This window comes from Notolepis coatsorum, assembly GCF_963971535.1.
Source record: "Notolepis coatsorum genome assembly, chromosome: 17".
Lineage (NCBI taxonomy): Eukaryota > Metazoa > Chordata > Actinopteri > Aulopiformes > Paralepididae > Notolepis > Notolepis coatsorum.
The window spans coordinates 25,337,461-25,351,499 of NC_140181.1; the positions used below are offsets into that span (position 1 = coordinate 25,337,461).

Here is a 14,039-nt window from a genome sequence, read left to right on the forward strand (position 1 = left end):
CTGTGTGACTAGGATGACTGGCGTGTGTTTACTGTGTGACTAGGATGACTCTGGCGCAGGCCTGTACAGTGCGAGATATATATCGCACGTGCTACAGCAACAGCGGTCTGTGCGATGGATGGATTTACTTCAGTAGCACTGGTGCGATAGGGATTCGGTTCATATAGATACTCTTATTTTGAAAATCCTGTAGCGGGTCTCATTTCTGCCCACGCGCAGCTCCAGCTAGGCTCCGAAAGCTAGCAACGTTCAGGTGCATATGATAATCTTATTTTGAAAAAACTCTTGTGACAACTCGACGAGTCATATCCGCCCTATCCGTGCGCCTTCTGCAAGCAGAGCAGCGCGTTGGTCGGTTGCTGCGTTAACACAGCAGTGCGCCTACACGTCCCGAAATAAGTCCGTGGTGGTTTTTTTTTCTCGCAACGGGTCAAATGCATCTACATGCTTTGCACCGTCGCCATTCCTTTATGCGCACATCGCCCGAAATTAACGTTTATGTACCATTACAATCACTACAACGTTAGCAAGCTAACAAGCTAATCCTGATCAGAGGCAGAGCCAGCAGACAGTGTGGAAAGGGAAATGGGGGGGGGCACTCTCTCCCCTTCCCTGTGTGTGTGTGTGTGCGTGCGTGCGTTTGGAAAGATGATGAAGTCACTAGTCAGGACAGGAGTATATTATAGTAAACTGAGGATGGACAGATATTGTTGATATTCAAATAAACAAGTTTCGAGAGGAGTGGAAGTTTGAAGACAGACTAGACTACAATATGATGCGGGGGTGGTGAGTTGAAACAGTGTGTGTGAATGAATGAATGAAAACTTTATTTAACAGATTGCAGAATGGGTACAGTACAGTACGGCTCAATACACACAATTGTTAAGGGGATGCAGACCTGAGAAAGACGTTTGTCTTGTTTACATCAGGGTCCCCCATTGTGTGTGTGTGTGTGTGTCCCAACCGACCCCACTTCTATGTTTCAATAAATTATTTGCATTTAAAACTATTAACGCTGACTCATTCCTTCAGTCCACTCAAAATTATGCTAATATTCCTTATGTTGTTTATGATATTAATTGAAAATAGCATATGAGAGTATCATAGTAATAATAACACATGGCGATATACTAAATGACAGCCAAACATGGCACTGCAACTAAATAACACAAATACAATAGGCACATTTGTGACTGTTACAAATATAACACGTTTTATACTTGTGCTACAAGATTTTGGCCTGTGCTACAAAACTATCAACCTCTGTAGCACCAGTGCTATGTGCAAAAAAAGTTAACGTACAGCCCTGCTCTGGCGTGTCTTTACTGTGTGACTAGGATGACTGGCATGTGTTTACTGTGTGACTAGGATGACTCTGGCGTTTGTTTACTGTGTGACTAGGATGACTCTGGCGTGGGGGCAGGCCTTGGCACGTCCTCTGCCAACGTCAACAGATACATCCAGCAGCTGGCCCAGGAGTACAGCGGGGACTGCAAGACATCGTTTGATGAACTCTCCAAGATTATCCAGGTCAGAGTGTTTCTGTTTTCCCCCCTTCACACATTTCATCCTACCGTTGGGAAAGGTTGTGGAAAATAGTTTTCCTGGTCTTGAAAAGTCTAATATTTGGAAATATCATTCACCTTTAATCCTTTAAAAAAAAACAATCAAGTATGAAGTGTAAAGTAAATAACCCAAACAACAAGTTTCCAGAGTAAATGTTGGACCCCAGGAAGACTACTTGCCACTGTGATGTGGCTACTGGAGATCCTAATTAAGACTTATCTCACCCAACCAGACCTTGGTCTTTCTGCTGGTGTAATCAACATAATACTGAATATGGAACAAAATCATAGCAGTGTAAAAGCAGCGGGGCGATGTTTCCTGAATCAAGTCTTGACAATTGGAATAAAAGCAGATGTGATGCAGGGATCAGGCATGAGTAGCAGCTGCTAGCGTTGGCTGTCCTATATGTTTGTTGGCCTAACAATCTGTTAGTGTTAGCAAGTCTAACCAGTTCAACTTCATTGACGGCTCAGGGATTTACCGTGTAGTTGCCATACTTAACTAGAAACATGCCTTTCCTCTCGCTGGTTGCAGAAAGTGCTGGCGTCCCGCAAGGAGCTCCTGGAGTATGACCTCCAGCAGCGGGAAGCCGCCACCAGGTCGTCTCGCAGCAGCAGCAGCCACCAGCCCACCTTCACGGCCAGCCAGTACCGCGCCCTGTCCGTCCTGGGCTGCGGACACACCTCTTCCAACAAGTGCTACGGCTGTGCCTCGGCCGTCACGGGCCACTGCATCACGCTGCTCCGCGCCCTGGCCACCAACCCGGCCCTCCGGCAGATCCTGGTCCTCCAGGGCCTCATTCGGGAGCTGTTTGAGTACAACCTGCGGCGCGGTACGGCGTCCATGCGGGAGGAGGTGCGCCAGCTGGTCTGTCTCCTCACCAGGTAACGTCCTTTTGCTTGTTCCCTCCACCACCAGTCTTCCTGAGTCACCCTCCGGTCTTGAGTCTGAGCCAGTTGTCCTGGGTCACCCTCCTGTCTCTAGTCTGAGCCAGTTGTCCTGGTTCACCCTCCTGTCTTGAGTCTGAGCCGGTCTTCCTGGTTCACCCTCCTGTCTTGAGTCTGAGCCAGTTGTCCTGGTTCACCCTCCTGTCTTGAGTCTGAGCCGGTCTTCCTGGTTCACTCTCCTGTCTTGAGTCTGAGCCAGTTGTCCTGGGTCACCCTCCTGTCTCTAGTCTGAGCCAGTTGTCCTGGTTCACCCTCCTGTCTTGAGTCTGAGCCAGTCTTCCTGGTTCACCCTCCTGTCTTGAGTCTGAGCCAGTCGTCCTGGTTCACCCTCCTGTCTTGAGTCTGAGCCAGTCTTCCTGGTTCACTCTCCTGTCTTGAGTCTGAGCCAGTCTTCCTGGTTCACTCTCCTGTCTTGAGTCTGAGCCAGTCTTCCTGGTTCACCCTCCTGTCTTGAGTCTGAGCCAGTCTTCCTGGTTCACTCTCCTGTCTTGAGTCTGAGCCAGTCGTCCTGGTTCACCCTCCCGTCTTGAGTCTGAGCCGGTCTTCCTGGTTCACCCTCCTGTCTTGAGTCTGAGCCGGTCTTCCTGGTTCACTCTCCTGTCTTGAGTCTGAGCCAGTCTTCCTGGTTCACTCTCCTGTCTTGAGTCTGAGCCAGTCTTGCTGGTTCACTCTCCTGTCTTGAGTCTGAGCCAGTCTTCCTGGTTCACTCTCCTGTCTTGAGTCTGAGCCAGTCTTCCTGGTTCACCCTCCTGTCTTGAGTCTGAGCCGGTCTTCCTGGTTCACTCTCCTGTCTTGAGTCTGAGCCAGTCTTCCTGGTTCACTCTCCTGTCTTGAGTCTGAGCCAGTCTTGCTGGTTCACTCTCCTGTCTTGAGTCTGAGCCAGTCTTCCTGGTTCACTCTCCTGTCTTGAGTCTGAGCCAGTCTTCCTGGTTCACCCTCCTGTCTTGAGTCTGAGCCGGTCTTCCTGGTTCACTCTCCTGTCTCTAGTCTGAGCCGGTCTTCCTGGTTTACTCTCCTGTCTTGAGTCTGAGCCAGTCTTCCTGGTTCACCCTCCTGTCTTGAGTCTGAGCCAGTCTTCCTGGTTCACTCTCCTGTCTTGAGTCTGAGCCAGTCTTCCTGGTTCACCCCCGTCTTGAGTCTGAGCCAGTCTTCCTGGTTCACCCTCCTGTCTTGAGTCTGAGCCAGTCTTCCTGGTTCACCCTCCTGCACACATTATTCATGGTGGCTTGTCAGAGATCACAAGCTGACTGGGATGTATAGATCAAGGCAGGTAGTAAAACCTAAAGAAAACACTAAAAACAGAAAGGGCACACCACACTATCAATACACACAACAGTGCATAGGCACAAATCAACAGATTAAAAACAACAGACCATAGGCAAAACACATCAGGGGGACTCCACAGTGCACCCATTGACTTTGCATTTGTTTGTGGTTAACTATCCGCAGCTAGTATGAGGAACAGCATGGTTTATGCTGAGAAAGGACTCTACCGATCAACATCATCATTAGTAAATATCTCTCTCCCTCTACCGGACTGCCCGGTAGTACAAACAAATAAAAATCTACCAAAAACATAAAAAAAAAAATCAAATGCGTATGATCGGTATTATGTGCCATCATGAATGCATGAGGGGGGGGGGGGGGTCGTTTCTGATTATCCGAGCGTCGGTAACGGCATTCGCATTGAACACTAAAAACGGTTATCAGCCCGATCGCTATGAAAGCATTGCAGGATCAAGCTAGAATTGACTTCAAATCGCCCTTACCTTTGGCCGGGAGTAATCCAAAAAGAATATTCCAATTTCTTGATTGCCATCTGGTAGATCCAATCCCCATTTGCTCTACGTTATAAATGACCATAACATACGGATCAGGCATAGTTGACGGGCTTCGATGTAACCAGCAGATCTGTGCCCCTCGCCCGAGAAGAGAACATTTTATCCGAGACCTGGGGTCATCCCACAGCCCAGCATACAATGTTAGAAATGGTGCTCGATACCGCCGCCTGGTAGGATGCGGGCGGTACTGCACCTTCGGATTCCCACTATGCATTTTTCAGGCAACACACAGCTCCCTGAGATTGAATAGGGTATTAAAAAAAGGAAAAACTATCCAGAAACGTGTTAACACGTGAATGGCACTCAACTGTTGGCCGTCAGAAACGTGTAAATCAGTGATTGGCACTGGAAGTGTTAAGAAAGGGAAGTGAACTTGTAATGGAGAAGTGGCAATAGGAAAAGTAATTTTAAACGTTTTACATGAAGAACCATATAAGTCAAGTTTTCAAATCCCATTATTTTCACAATGAATGTTTGTGATGCGTGTGTTCCTGATTCCATCCTGTGTGTTGTTCCTTCAGAGATCACCCAGAGGCCACCCAGCAGATGAATGATCTTATCATTGCCAAGGTTTCATCCGCCCTCAAAGGCCACTGGGCCAATCCTGACCTGGTATGTCTCCCATCACCTCTGACTGGAAACCTAATGTTATTCACTACATTTAGGAATAACTGTAAAAAGCATCTTCACATAACTGTAATGTGAAAAATATAAAAGCCATGGTGTATTTATCAACAGTACATCCAATGTCTGTGTCCCTGCCTGAATGATGACTATAAACACATAATCATAATGTAGGCTATGTATCTCTTGTGTTGCAGTTATACTGTTTATAGTTACGGTGATAAGTAGCTTAGCTATTGGCCTACGATCTGAGATGTCTTATAATAGAACAGCTGACTGTTTGCCTTTTGAGATGTCTGCTAATGGGACTCGTCAATATTTGTCCACTCCCATGTTGATAAAAGTATTAACCCTTTCATTACCACACTACAGAAGGTTAACCCTTTACTATCACACTACAGAGCCGTCTGTAGTGTGATAGTAAAGGGTTAACATTCTGTAGTGTGGTAGTGAAAGGGTTAACCCTTTGTCATGTGGCAGTGAAAGGGTTAACCTTCTATATTGTCGCAGTGAAAGGGTTAACCATTTGGTAGTGCGGTAGTGAAAGGGTTAAACACTTGAACAATATCCCTTCATTTTGAACACGTAAACATTTTTAGATTAATATGCAATTAATCACAGTTTACTATAGGCAATCATGCAATTAATTGCGATTAAATTATTGAATCGATTGACAGCCCTAATATATATACAGTATGCGTGTGTGTGTATATATATTAGTCCATACCCAGGGATGCGCATGCCACAATTCTGTGCAGACCTTCCAAAAATGCTGATAAACATCTTCAATTTGGGGAACTGAAAGAATCTGCCTCATCAGCATTTTTCATCAGGAAGGTGTCTGTCTGTGTTTTTCCAATAGGTCAGTAATCTACAGTATGAGATGCTGTTGCTGACAGACTCCATCTCCAAAGAGGGAGGATGCTGGGAGTTGCGGTTGCGTTGTGGTAAGCCACTCCCCCTTCTCAGCAGAAGCATTGCTTCTAACTACAACTCACTTTTCCTAATGTTCTTTAACACATTCACGGCCATTCGATATCCCCATCTAGCTATAGCTGGGCCAGTGTTAACAGTGTTAAAGGATAACTCCACTATTTTGGGAAATTAGCTTATTTAACATCTTCCCTGGAGTTAGACAAGAAGATACATACCTTTTTTGTCTCTGTGCGTGCATTTTAGCTTTGGGAATAGACGCTCCGTTAGCATAGCTTAGCTTCATCACTGGAAGTGAGGCAGGACAGTAGCCTTACAGTGCCTTACAGTGTATTGCAAGGTCTGACATTGACCAAACTTGATATGCATGACCTTGGTGGGCTCTAGGTCAACTCCTGCAAAGGGGGTCAATGTCAGACTTTGCAATCAAAAGTTAGGGGGCTAATAACCCTTGCCATAATTTCAGTGCGCCCCCTAACTTTTGATTGCAAGGTCTGACATTGACCCCCTTTTCAGGAGTTGACCTAGAGCCCACCAAGGTCATGCATATCAAATTTGGTCAATGTCAGACCTTGCAATACACTGTAAGGCACTGTAAGGCTACTGTCCTGCCTCACTTCCAGTGATGAAGCTAAGCTATGCTAACGGAGCGTCTATTCCCAAAGCTAAAATGCACGCACAGAGACAAAAAAGGTATGTATCTTCTTGTCTAACTCCAGGGAAGATGTTAAATAAGCTAATTTCCCAAAATAGTGGAGTTCCCCTTTAACAGAAAGTGTTAACATAGCCCAATTCCAAAATAGGGACATAACAGTGAAACCTTTGTTGTTGTTGTGTTTTTTAATTTTCTTTAACACTTTCAGTGTTTTCCTATTTACCCCGTTGAGTGCCACCATCCACGGCCAATGTTAACGTTAATATCGCCTAATCTATGTTTTAAATTATGGCTATGTGTCTAATCTGCCCGTCGCTTATCAAAGAATCATTTTCCAGTCAACATTGGCAAGGCAGATTGGTTTTTTATCGCTTCATTTCCGTTTGATAGCATTTTGAAAATCACCCGTTTTCGCGGAAAAAACCACACTATGATAATCGCCTTTTACTGGAATATTCCAGAACGTTGTCATTTGTCTGCCTATTTATGAATCGTTTTCAAATAAACGCTAGATGATCGATAGTATAATGTGTGCGCACGCACGCTCATGCCGCACGCTGATAATCGCTGGTCTTATTTCCTCATGGCTTTTACAGTCAAAACACCCATATCACATATCACATAAACGCTTATATCTCTGTGAAAACGAGTCTGATTATCCTAACACTGATAACATAGATTCCTTACCTGACATCAGATGGTATCCAAATGGTATATTCCAATTCCTGATCACCATTCGAAAAAAATCGATAAGTGTATAGATCCAACATGTATACAGTAGAACAAATGATCCGCGCGGCTCAGAGCCTCCAGAATGAACTCTGGTAGACCCCGGCTGCATCAGTGAGAAGTAAAATGTGGAGTCAGAAATCCGTTCTCTCATTCACTTTCATTGAGTCCATTCCAAAAGGGTGATTTACCATCTGGGAGACGATAGGGGGCGCTTTTTTCAGATCTGAGCGGTGGCGGTCCCTGGATCTCCAACGGTAGGCTCGCGTGATGCAATATGATTTCAGATCGCTAATAAAAAAATTTAAATAAAACGAGAATACTCTGGGCGTGGCATTCAACGGTCGGGGCGTAAACCCGAGAATAGCCGTGAGTGGCATACAAAGTGTTAATTAGATGTCATATTGTGTGCTTTAATCTAATTGAAATGCCATATTGTGTGCTTTATTATTCTAATTGAGATGTCATACGTTGTGCTCTAATTGAAATGTCTTATGTGCCTTAGGCCCTGTTTAGACGGAAACGCTAGCAGGTGAATCCGCAAAAATATTTTTTCGGGTGTGCCTTTCGTTTATACGGAAACAGCGTTTTTACGGGGTGAAACCGTAAAAAAGTGAGACCACCTTCCAGGGTGGAATTCCTAGAAACGATAAACCTTTGCGCTATCATCTAAACTGTCAAACCGCATAAAACGATGACGAAAGGGTTGTCAAGGCTCTCGTCGCGCGTACTGCTTACATCACAGGCATGCGCCAGTAGCCTAGAAGCGTAAACAAAGCATGTCTGATTCTATCCATGGCGATCACCTGAAGGCTACATTGGCAGTACTTCTAAATACACAAGAATCTGTCCCGCGGCTATCACAACTATTAGTCTGTGAGTGACTCTGATTTGGTCCAATCACATTCCCCACCCACAGTCTGCGAATCAGAGGCAGAGTAGGGCGGGTCTTCACAGCACGTCATGTGACATATATATATAGGGGCTCCGTCGTTACAGCGTCGTCTGCACGCAGAATTCCATCCCAAAACGCTAGTCTAAACGCAAAATTAAAAGTGAGACCGCAAGACGACTTTTGCGGTTTCTGTTCAGACTCTCTCCGTCTAAACGTAGCCTTAATCTAATTGAGATGTCTTATTGTGTGCTTTAATCTAATTGAGATGTCATATTGTATACTTTAATCTAATTGAAATGTCATTGTATGTTTTAATTTAATTGAGATGTCTCGTGTTTTAATTTAATTGAGATGTCATAACCGGACCAGAGTTTTTTTCTGATGCACATGGCCACTCAATCCAATCCAATGATGTGCATTACCATCCGGGAGACGATAGGCGGCGGTATTTGCCCTTTTCGAGCTCAGAGCCATTCCCAATGATAACGTCAGGCTGGATGGATGAAAAATGTATGGATATCGCTAATAAAAGAAACAACAATTAAATAACGAGAAATCTCCTCATTAATCTAATTGAAATGTCTTATTGTGTCCTTTAATCTAATTGAGATGTCTTATTGTGTGCTTTAATCTAATTGCGGTGTCTTATTATGTGCTTTAATCTAATTGAGGTGTCTTGTGTGCTTTAATCTAATTGAAATGTCTCATTGTATACTTTAATCTAATTGAGATGTCATGTTATGTGCTTGTCTCTATTTCAGCCCTCAGTCTATTCCTGATGTCTGTGAACATAAAGACCCCTGTCGTGGTGGAGAACATCACTCTGATGTGTCTGAAGATCCTGCAGAAGCTAATCAAGCCGCCTGCTCCCACCAGCAAGAAGAATAAGGTAAGCAGCACTAAGCAGCCCTCACTGCCACCCAGACAGACTAACATCTTGCCAGCTGAGCTCACGTGGTGCTCTGTGTGTTTGTATGAAGGATGCTCCTGTGGAGTCTCTGACCACAGTCAAGCCCTACTGCAATGAGATCCACGCCCAGGCCCAACTCTGGCTCAAGAAGGACCCCAAAGCGTCCTACGAGGCCTGGAAGAAATGCCTTCCAGCCAGATGTGAGTGAATGTTACTGTGTGAACAATGCTTTGATGATCTTTCTCAACTTCTAAAGTTTCTGATGGTAATTCCTCATCCATCCCAGAAGTGCACGCACTACAATGAAATGTATTATACCCAGAGCTGCCCCTCTATATACCCAGAGCTCCCCCTCTATATACCCAGAGCTGCCCCTCTATATACCCAGAGCTGCCCCTCTATATACCCAGAGCTCCCCCTCTATATACCCAGAGCTGCCCCTCTATATACCCAGAGCTGCCCCTCTATATACCCAGCGCTGCCCCTCTATATACCCAGAGCTGCACTCTATATACCAAGAGCTGCCCCTCTATATACCAAGAGCTGCCCCTCTATATACCCAGAGCTGCCCCTCTATATACCCAGAGCTGCCCCTCTATATACCCAGAGCTGCCCCTCTATATACCCAGAGCTGCCCCTCTATATACCCAGAGCTGCCCCTCTATGCCCCTCTATATACCCAGAGCTGCCCCTCTATATACCCAGAGCTGCCCCTCTATATACCCAGAACTGTCCTATCTGTATCTACCTATATACCTAGAGCTGCCTCTCTATATACCCAGAGCCAACCCCCCTCTTAGTGAGTTAATCTGTTGTCTGGGTGCACCTTGAGAAAGGCTCTTTAGAGCTGAAATGTGTTGGTTGTTGTATGTGTTTTTATTGGGCATGCAATAATAAACTTTCCTTGGACATTCCTTTGTTTTCTCGAAGTACTCTACATATTACCTACTCTACAAAGGAGACAAACTTAAATTACTTCATTGCTAAGACTTTCTTCAGTGGAGAAGAGCCCTAGATGTACCCAACAGAGCGGTAGAACAGGAATTTATTATAATCCAGTTCGTCATGACCTTTGCCTTTTTAATGGGAATGTGTTGTCTTGATGTCTGCAGGCCAGGAGGCCATGTCCAAGCCCCACAACAAGACAGAGCTGCGGAGACACTACCTGCTGGAGAAGTACGTGTGGAAGTGGAAGCAGTTCATGAAGGTCAGAACAGAGGGCCTTTTCCCTCGACTCCTGAAGCTGAGCCACAACAACTGGCTGCGTCAGGTACAGTCTGACCATGTGATCAACACAACACACTACTCAGCTCAAATACTCACATGGTGGTTATAGTTAGACTGAACATTATTGTAAATAAACTAAATAACAAGTAGAGCATAGGATATAGTATTCCTTAGATGTAGAGTCTTTCATATATTTGTTGTTGTTCGATCTTGTTTTATTTTTTTTACCCACTTTTTCTCCTCCTTTTTCTGTGATTTTTCTCCCATCCCAATTTCCTCTCGTGCCAATTCTCCCTCCCCGGTCTTGATCGTTGCTCGCATATGCCCCCCACTGGCCGGTCGTAGGGAGGATAGAAGCCCATCACATGTCCCCGCCGATACATGTGGAGGCAGCCAGTCACTTCTTTTCACCTGCCAGCGCGGACTCTCATTGGCGAGGTGTAACGTGTGGGAGGCTCACACTGCCCCCGCCATTTCCTGTCTTTGCTGTGCAGGCGCCCTGACCGACCTGTAGGAGTCGCTGTTTACAACGACCAGACTACCACCCATCGACTCCCCTCCCGCTGACTCTGCCAATTGAGTCAGTAATGACGGCCGGCCCAAGCCGGAGGCAACGCTGACAGCCGGATTCGATACCGGTGTCTCTTGCGTTGGTGACGAGCGCAATGTCCGCTGCGCCACCCAGCCGCCATGTTGATCGATCTTGTTAAAGATCCCCTCCCCCATATAAATGCAGCCATTTACCATTTAGTTTATTGAACAATTTTGTGGCCAACAATATTCATACAAAGAGTTGTTGAATATAGAATATGTTGTAATCCCCGTCTGGAGGATATTTAAGAGTGCTGGTGTTCTGAAGTCACTGTGTGGTTGACTGAACGTGTGGTTGACTGAACGTGTGTTCTCGTCCAGGTCCTCTTCACCCCGGCCACTCAAGCAGCCAGACAGGCTGCTTGCACCATAGTGGAAGCCCTGACCACCATCCCCAGCCGCAAGCAACAGGTCCTGGATCTGCTCACAAGGTACAAGCCTCCAGAAAGGCAAAAACTAATTTTGCTAAAGAAAAATCACGTCATGCAGCATGCTGTAGAATATCCATCCTTGTAAATGATATTCATCCACGAGTGTAATGCTGTCTGTGTGTTGGGTTAGCTATCTGGATGAGCTGAGTATAATGTTGTCTCTTAGGGGTGGGAATCACCAGTTTCATTACGATACGATATCGATTCTTTGGACAACGATACGATATTTGCCGATATCACAAAATCTGCCACGATACGATTCAGGTGCATTGTGATCGATATGAGACGATATTATATGCCCATTTAACACAATCAGTAACATTTAGATCAACTCAAAAAAGGCAACGAAAATATCATTTTACATTTTTTTTGAGCTCTTCCAGACATTTAAATGAAAAACAATCTATTGTTTTTAATACAAATAGACCTCCTGTTCACTGTAAAGTGCCACGTTTTGATATATTGAGCTTTAAACTTTTTTAAGTAAATTTTTTTGGAACTCGCAACACGCAACCTAAAACCCCTTCCTCTCCCAAACCATTCCTACAATTGTTTTATGTTGCATGATGATCATGAATACATTTATTATGTATTGTATTTTTTATGTTTACATATCAACATTATCTGTCCATCCTCAGTAAATTTACTATCAATATAATATACTGCTCTGACTTAATATGGTCTTTCCAAATGCGCGCACACACACACACGCACACGCACACACGCACACACACAGAAAGGGAGAATGCCCCTCCCCCCTTCCCCAGTCCCCACTAATGGACCTCTGCTGTTCTCTCTATGGCTCTGATCAGGGTTAGCTTGTTAGCTTATGCTAACGTAACGTTAATTTCTGTCTTTAACGCGACGTGGGCATAAAGGAATGGCGAGGATGCAAAGCATGTTGGATGCATTTGCCCCGTTGCGGAATAAAACAGCAGGGACTTATTTCGGGTCGCAAAATAGGCACTATGTATGTAGCCTTGCTCTGTTGTAATGTCTACACAGCGTTTCAGACGGTACCGCTGTGTTGTTGAGCGGATACGACTCGCCACAGGATTTTCAAAATAAGAGTATCGCAATATGAACCAGTCTTTTTATGTTGCATCGATCCTATTGGATCATTGATAATAGATCGATATATCGATCTGGATCGATGTATCGTCCCACCCCTAGGCTACTGTCTGTGTGTGTTGGGTTAGCTATCTGGATGAGCTGAGTGTAATGCTGTCTCTGTGTGTTGGGTTAGCTATCTGGATGAGCTGAGTGTAGCAGGCGAGTGTGCGGCGGAGTACCTAGGTTTGTACCAGAAGCTGATCAAACCCGCCCACTGGAAGGTGTACCTGGCGGCCCGTGGCGTCCTGCCCTACATCGGCAACCTGATCACCAAGGTACGTAGTTTTTACCATGCAGACTTTCTTTCAGAGAAATTCTGTTTTTTGTGTTTTTTATTTTATTATTATACTGTAGCCTATTAACACTTTGATTACCAGCAATGCGTTGCGCCTTACCCCCGTTGAATGCCAACACCCACTTCAATGATAGCGTTGTGAACGCATAATCTATGTCTTAAATTATGGCTATGTGTCTAATCTGCCCGTCGCTTATCAATGACTTGTTTGCAGTCAACATTGTCCAAACTGATTGTTTTTTAATCGGTTCATTTCCGTTAGATAGCATTTTGAAAAGCCCTCGTTTTCTTGAAAGTTTCAGGAAAATATAACTTTTCCGTGATAAACAGCATTTACTGGAATATTCTGGAATACACAAAAAACGTTGTCATTTTTCGGCCTATTTATGAATCGTTTTCAAATAAACGGTAGATTATCGATAGTATATGTGTACTTATGCACGCTAGAGAAGCAAGCTGAAAAATCTATTCTCATTTCCTGATCAGCGCGCGCGCGTGCACACACACACACACACACACACACACACACACACACACATGGGGCAAACGCTGATATCTTTGTGAAAACAGATCCGATTACCCCAAGACTGGTCAAATAGATTCCTTACCTCAGATCAGATGTTCTCCAAAAAGATTATTCCAATTCCTGATCGCCATTCCAAATATCGATCGCGTTTATTGATTCAGTGCTGGGTACTGTAAATATGTATTCCACGTAGTTTTCCGGCTCTGCAATCACTTCGATCCTTCAGATGGCTTGACGGAAAAGTAAAATAAGGAAACTGGACCCCCCCCCACCAGTCTAATCCAATGGGGTGCAGTTACACAGGGAGAGACGATATAGGGGGCGGTATTTTCCCAATGGAGCTCAGAGAGAGTTTGGAGCACTAGCGTGAGGCTCGATTGATGAAATATGAATTCAAATCGCTAATAAAAAAAAAACGACAAACAAACGCTAGTGCTGAATGCTGGCATTCAATGGGCGGCATGAACTAACGACACAAACTTAACTTTTTGACTTACCAGCCATTTGGCTGGTAGATTTTAAAAACTACGAGCCAGGCAGATTTTTTACCAGCCAAAAATTATAAATAGCTTTTTAGTATATTGCCATGTGTTATTATTACTAATAATACTCTCATATGCTATTTTCAATTAATATCATAAACAACATAAGGAATATTAGCATAATTTTGAGTGGACTGAAGGAATGAGTCAGCGTTAATTGTTTTAAATGCAAATAATTTATTGAAACATAGAAGTGGGGTCGGGACACACACAC

General features: G+C 44.7%; 1 protein-coding gene across 1 annotated transcript in view; it reads left to right on the forward strand.

Moving 5' to 3' along the window:
• The window catches only part of ubr4 (ubiquitin protein ligase E3 component n-recognin 4), a gene marked incomplete at its 5' end in the record, with an annotated part of 168,808 nt that overhangs the window by 119,548 nt on the left and 35,221 nt on the right, over nucleotides 1–14,039 (forward strand). Inside the window, 9 exon segments of the mRNA XM_084333706.1 lie at nucleotides 1,402–1,530; nucleotides 2,101–2,450; nucleotides 4,876–4,966; nucleotides 5,841–5,925; nucleotides 8,952–9,079; nucleotides 9,171–9,300; nucleotides 10,213–10,370; nucleotides 11,240–11,349; nucleotides 12,596–12,737. Coding sequence (XP_084189832.1) covers nucleotides 1,402–1,530; nucleotides 2,101–2,450; nucleotides 4,876–4,966; nucleotides 5,841–5,925; nucleotides 8,952–9,079; nucleotides 9,171–9,300; nucleotides 10,213–10,370; nucleotides 11,240–11,349; nucleotides 12,596–12,737 — 1,323 coding nt within the window.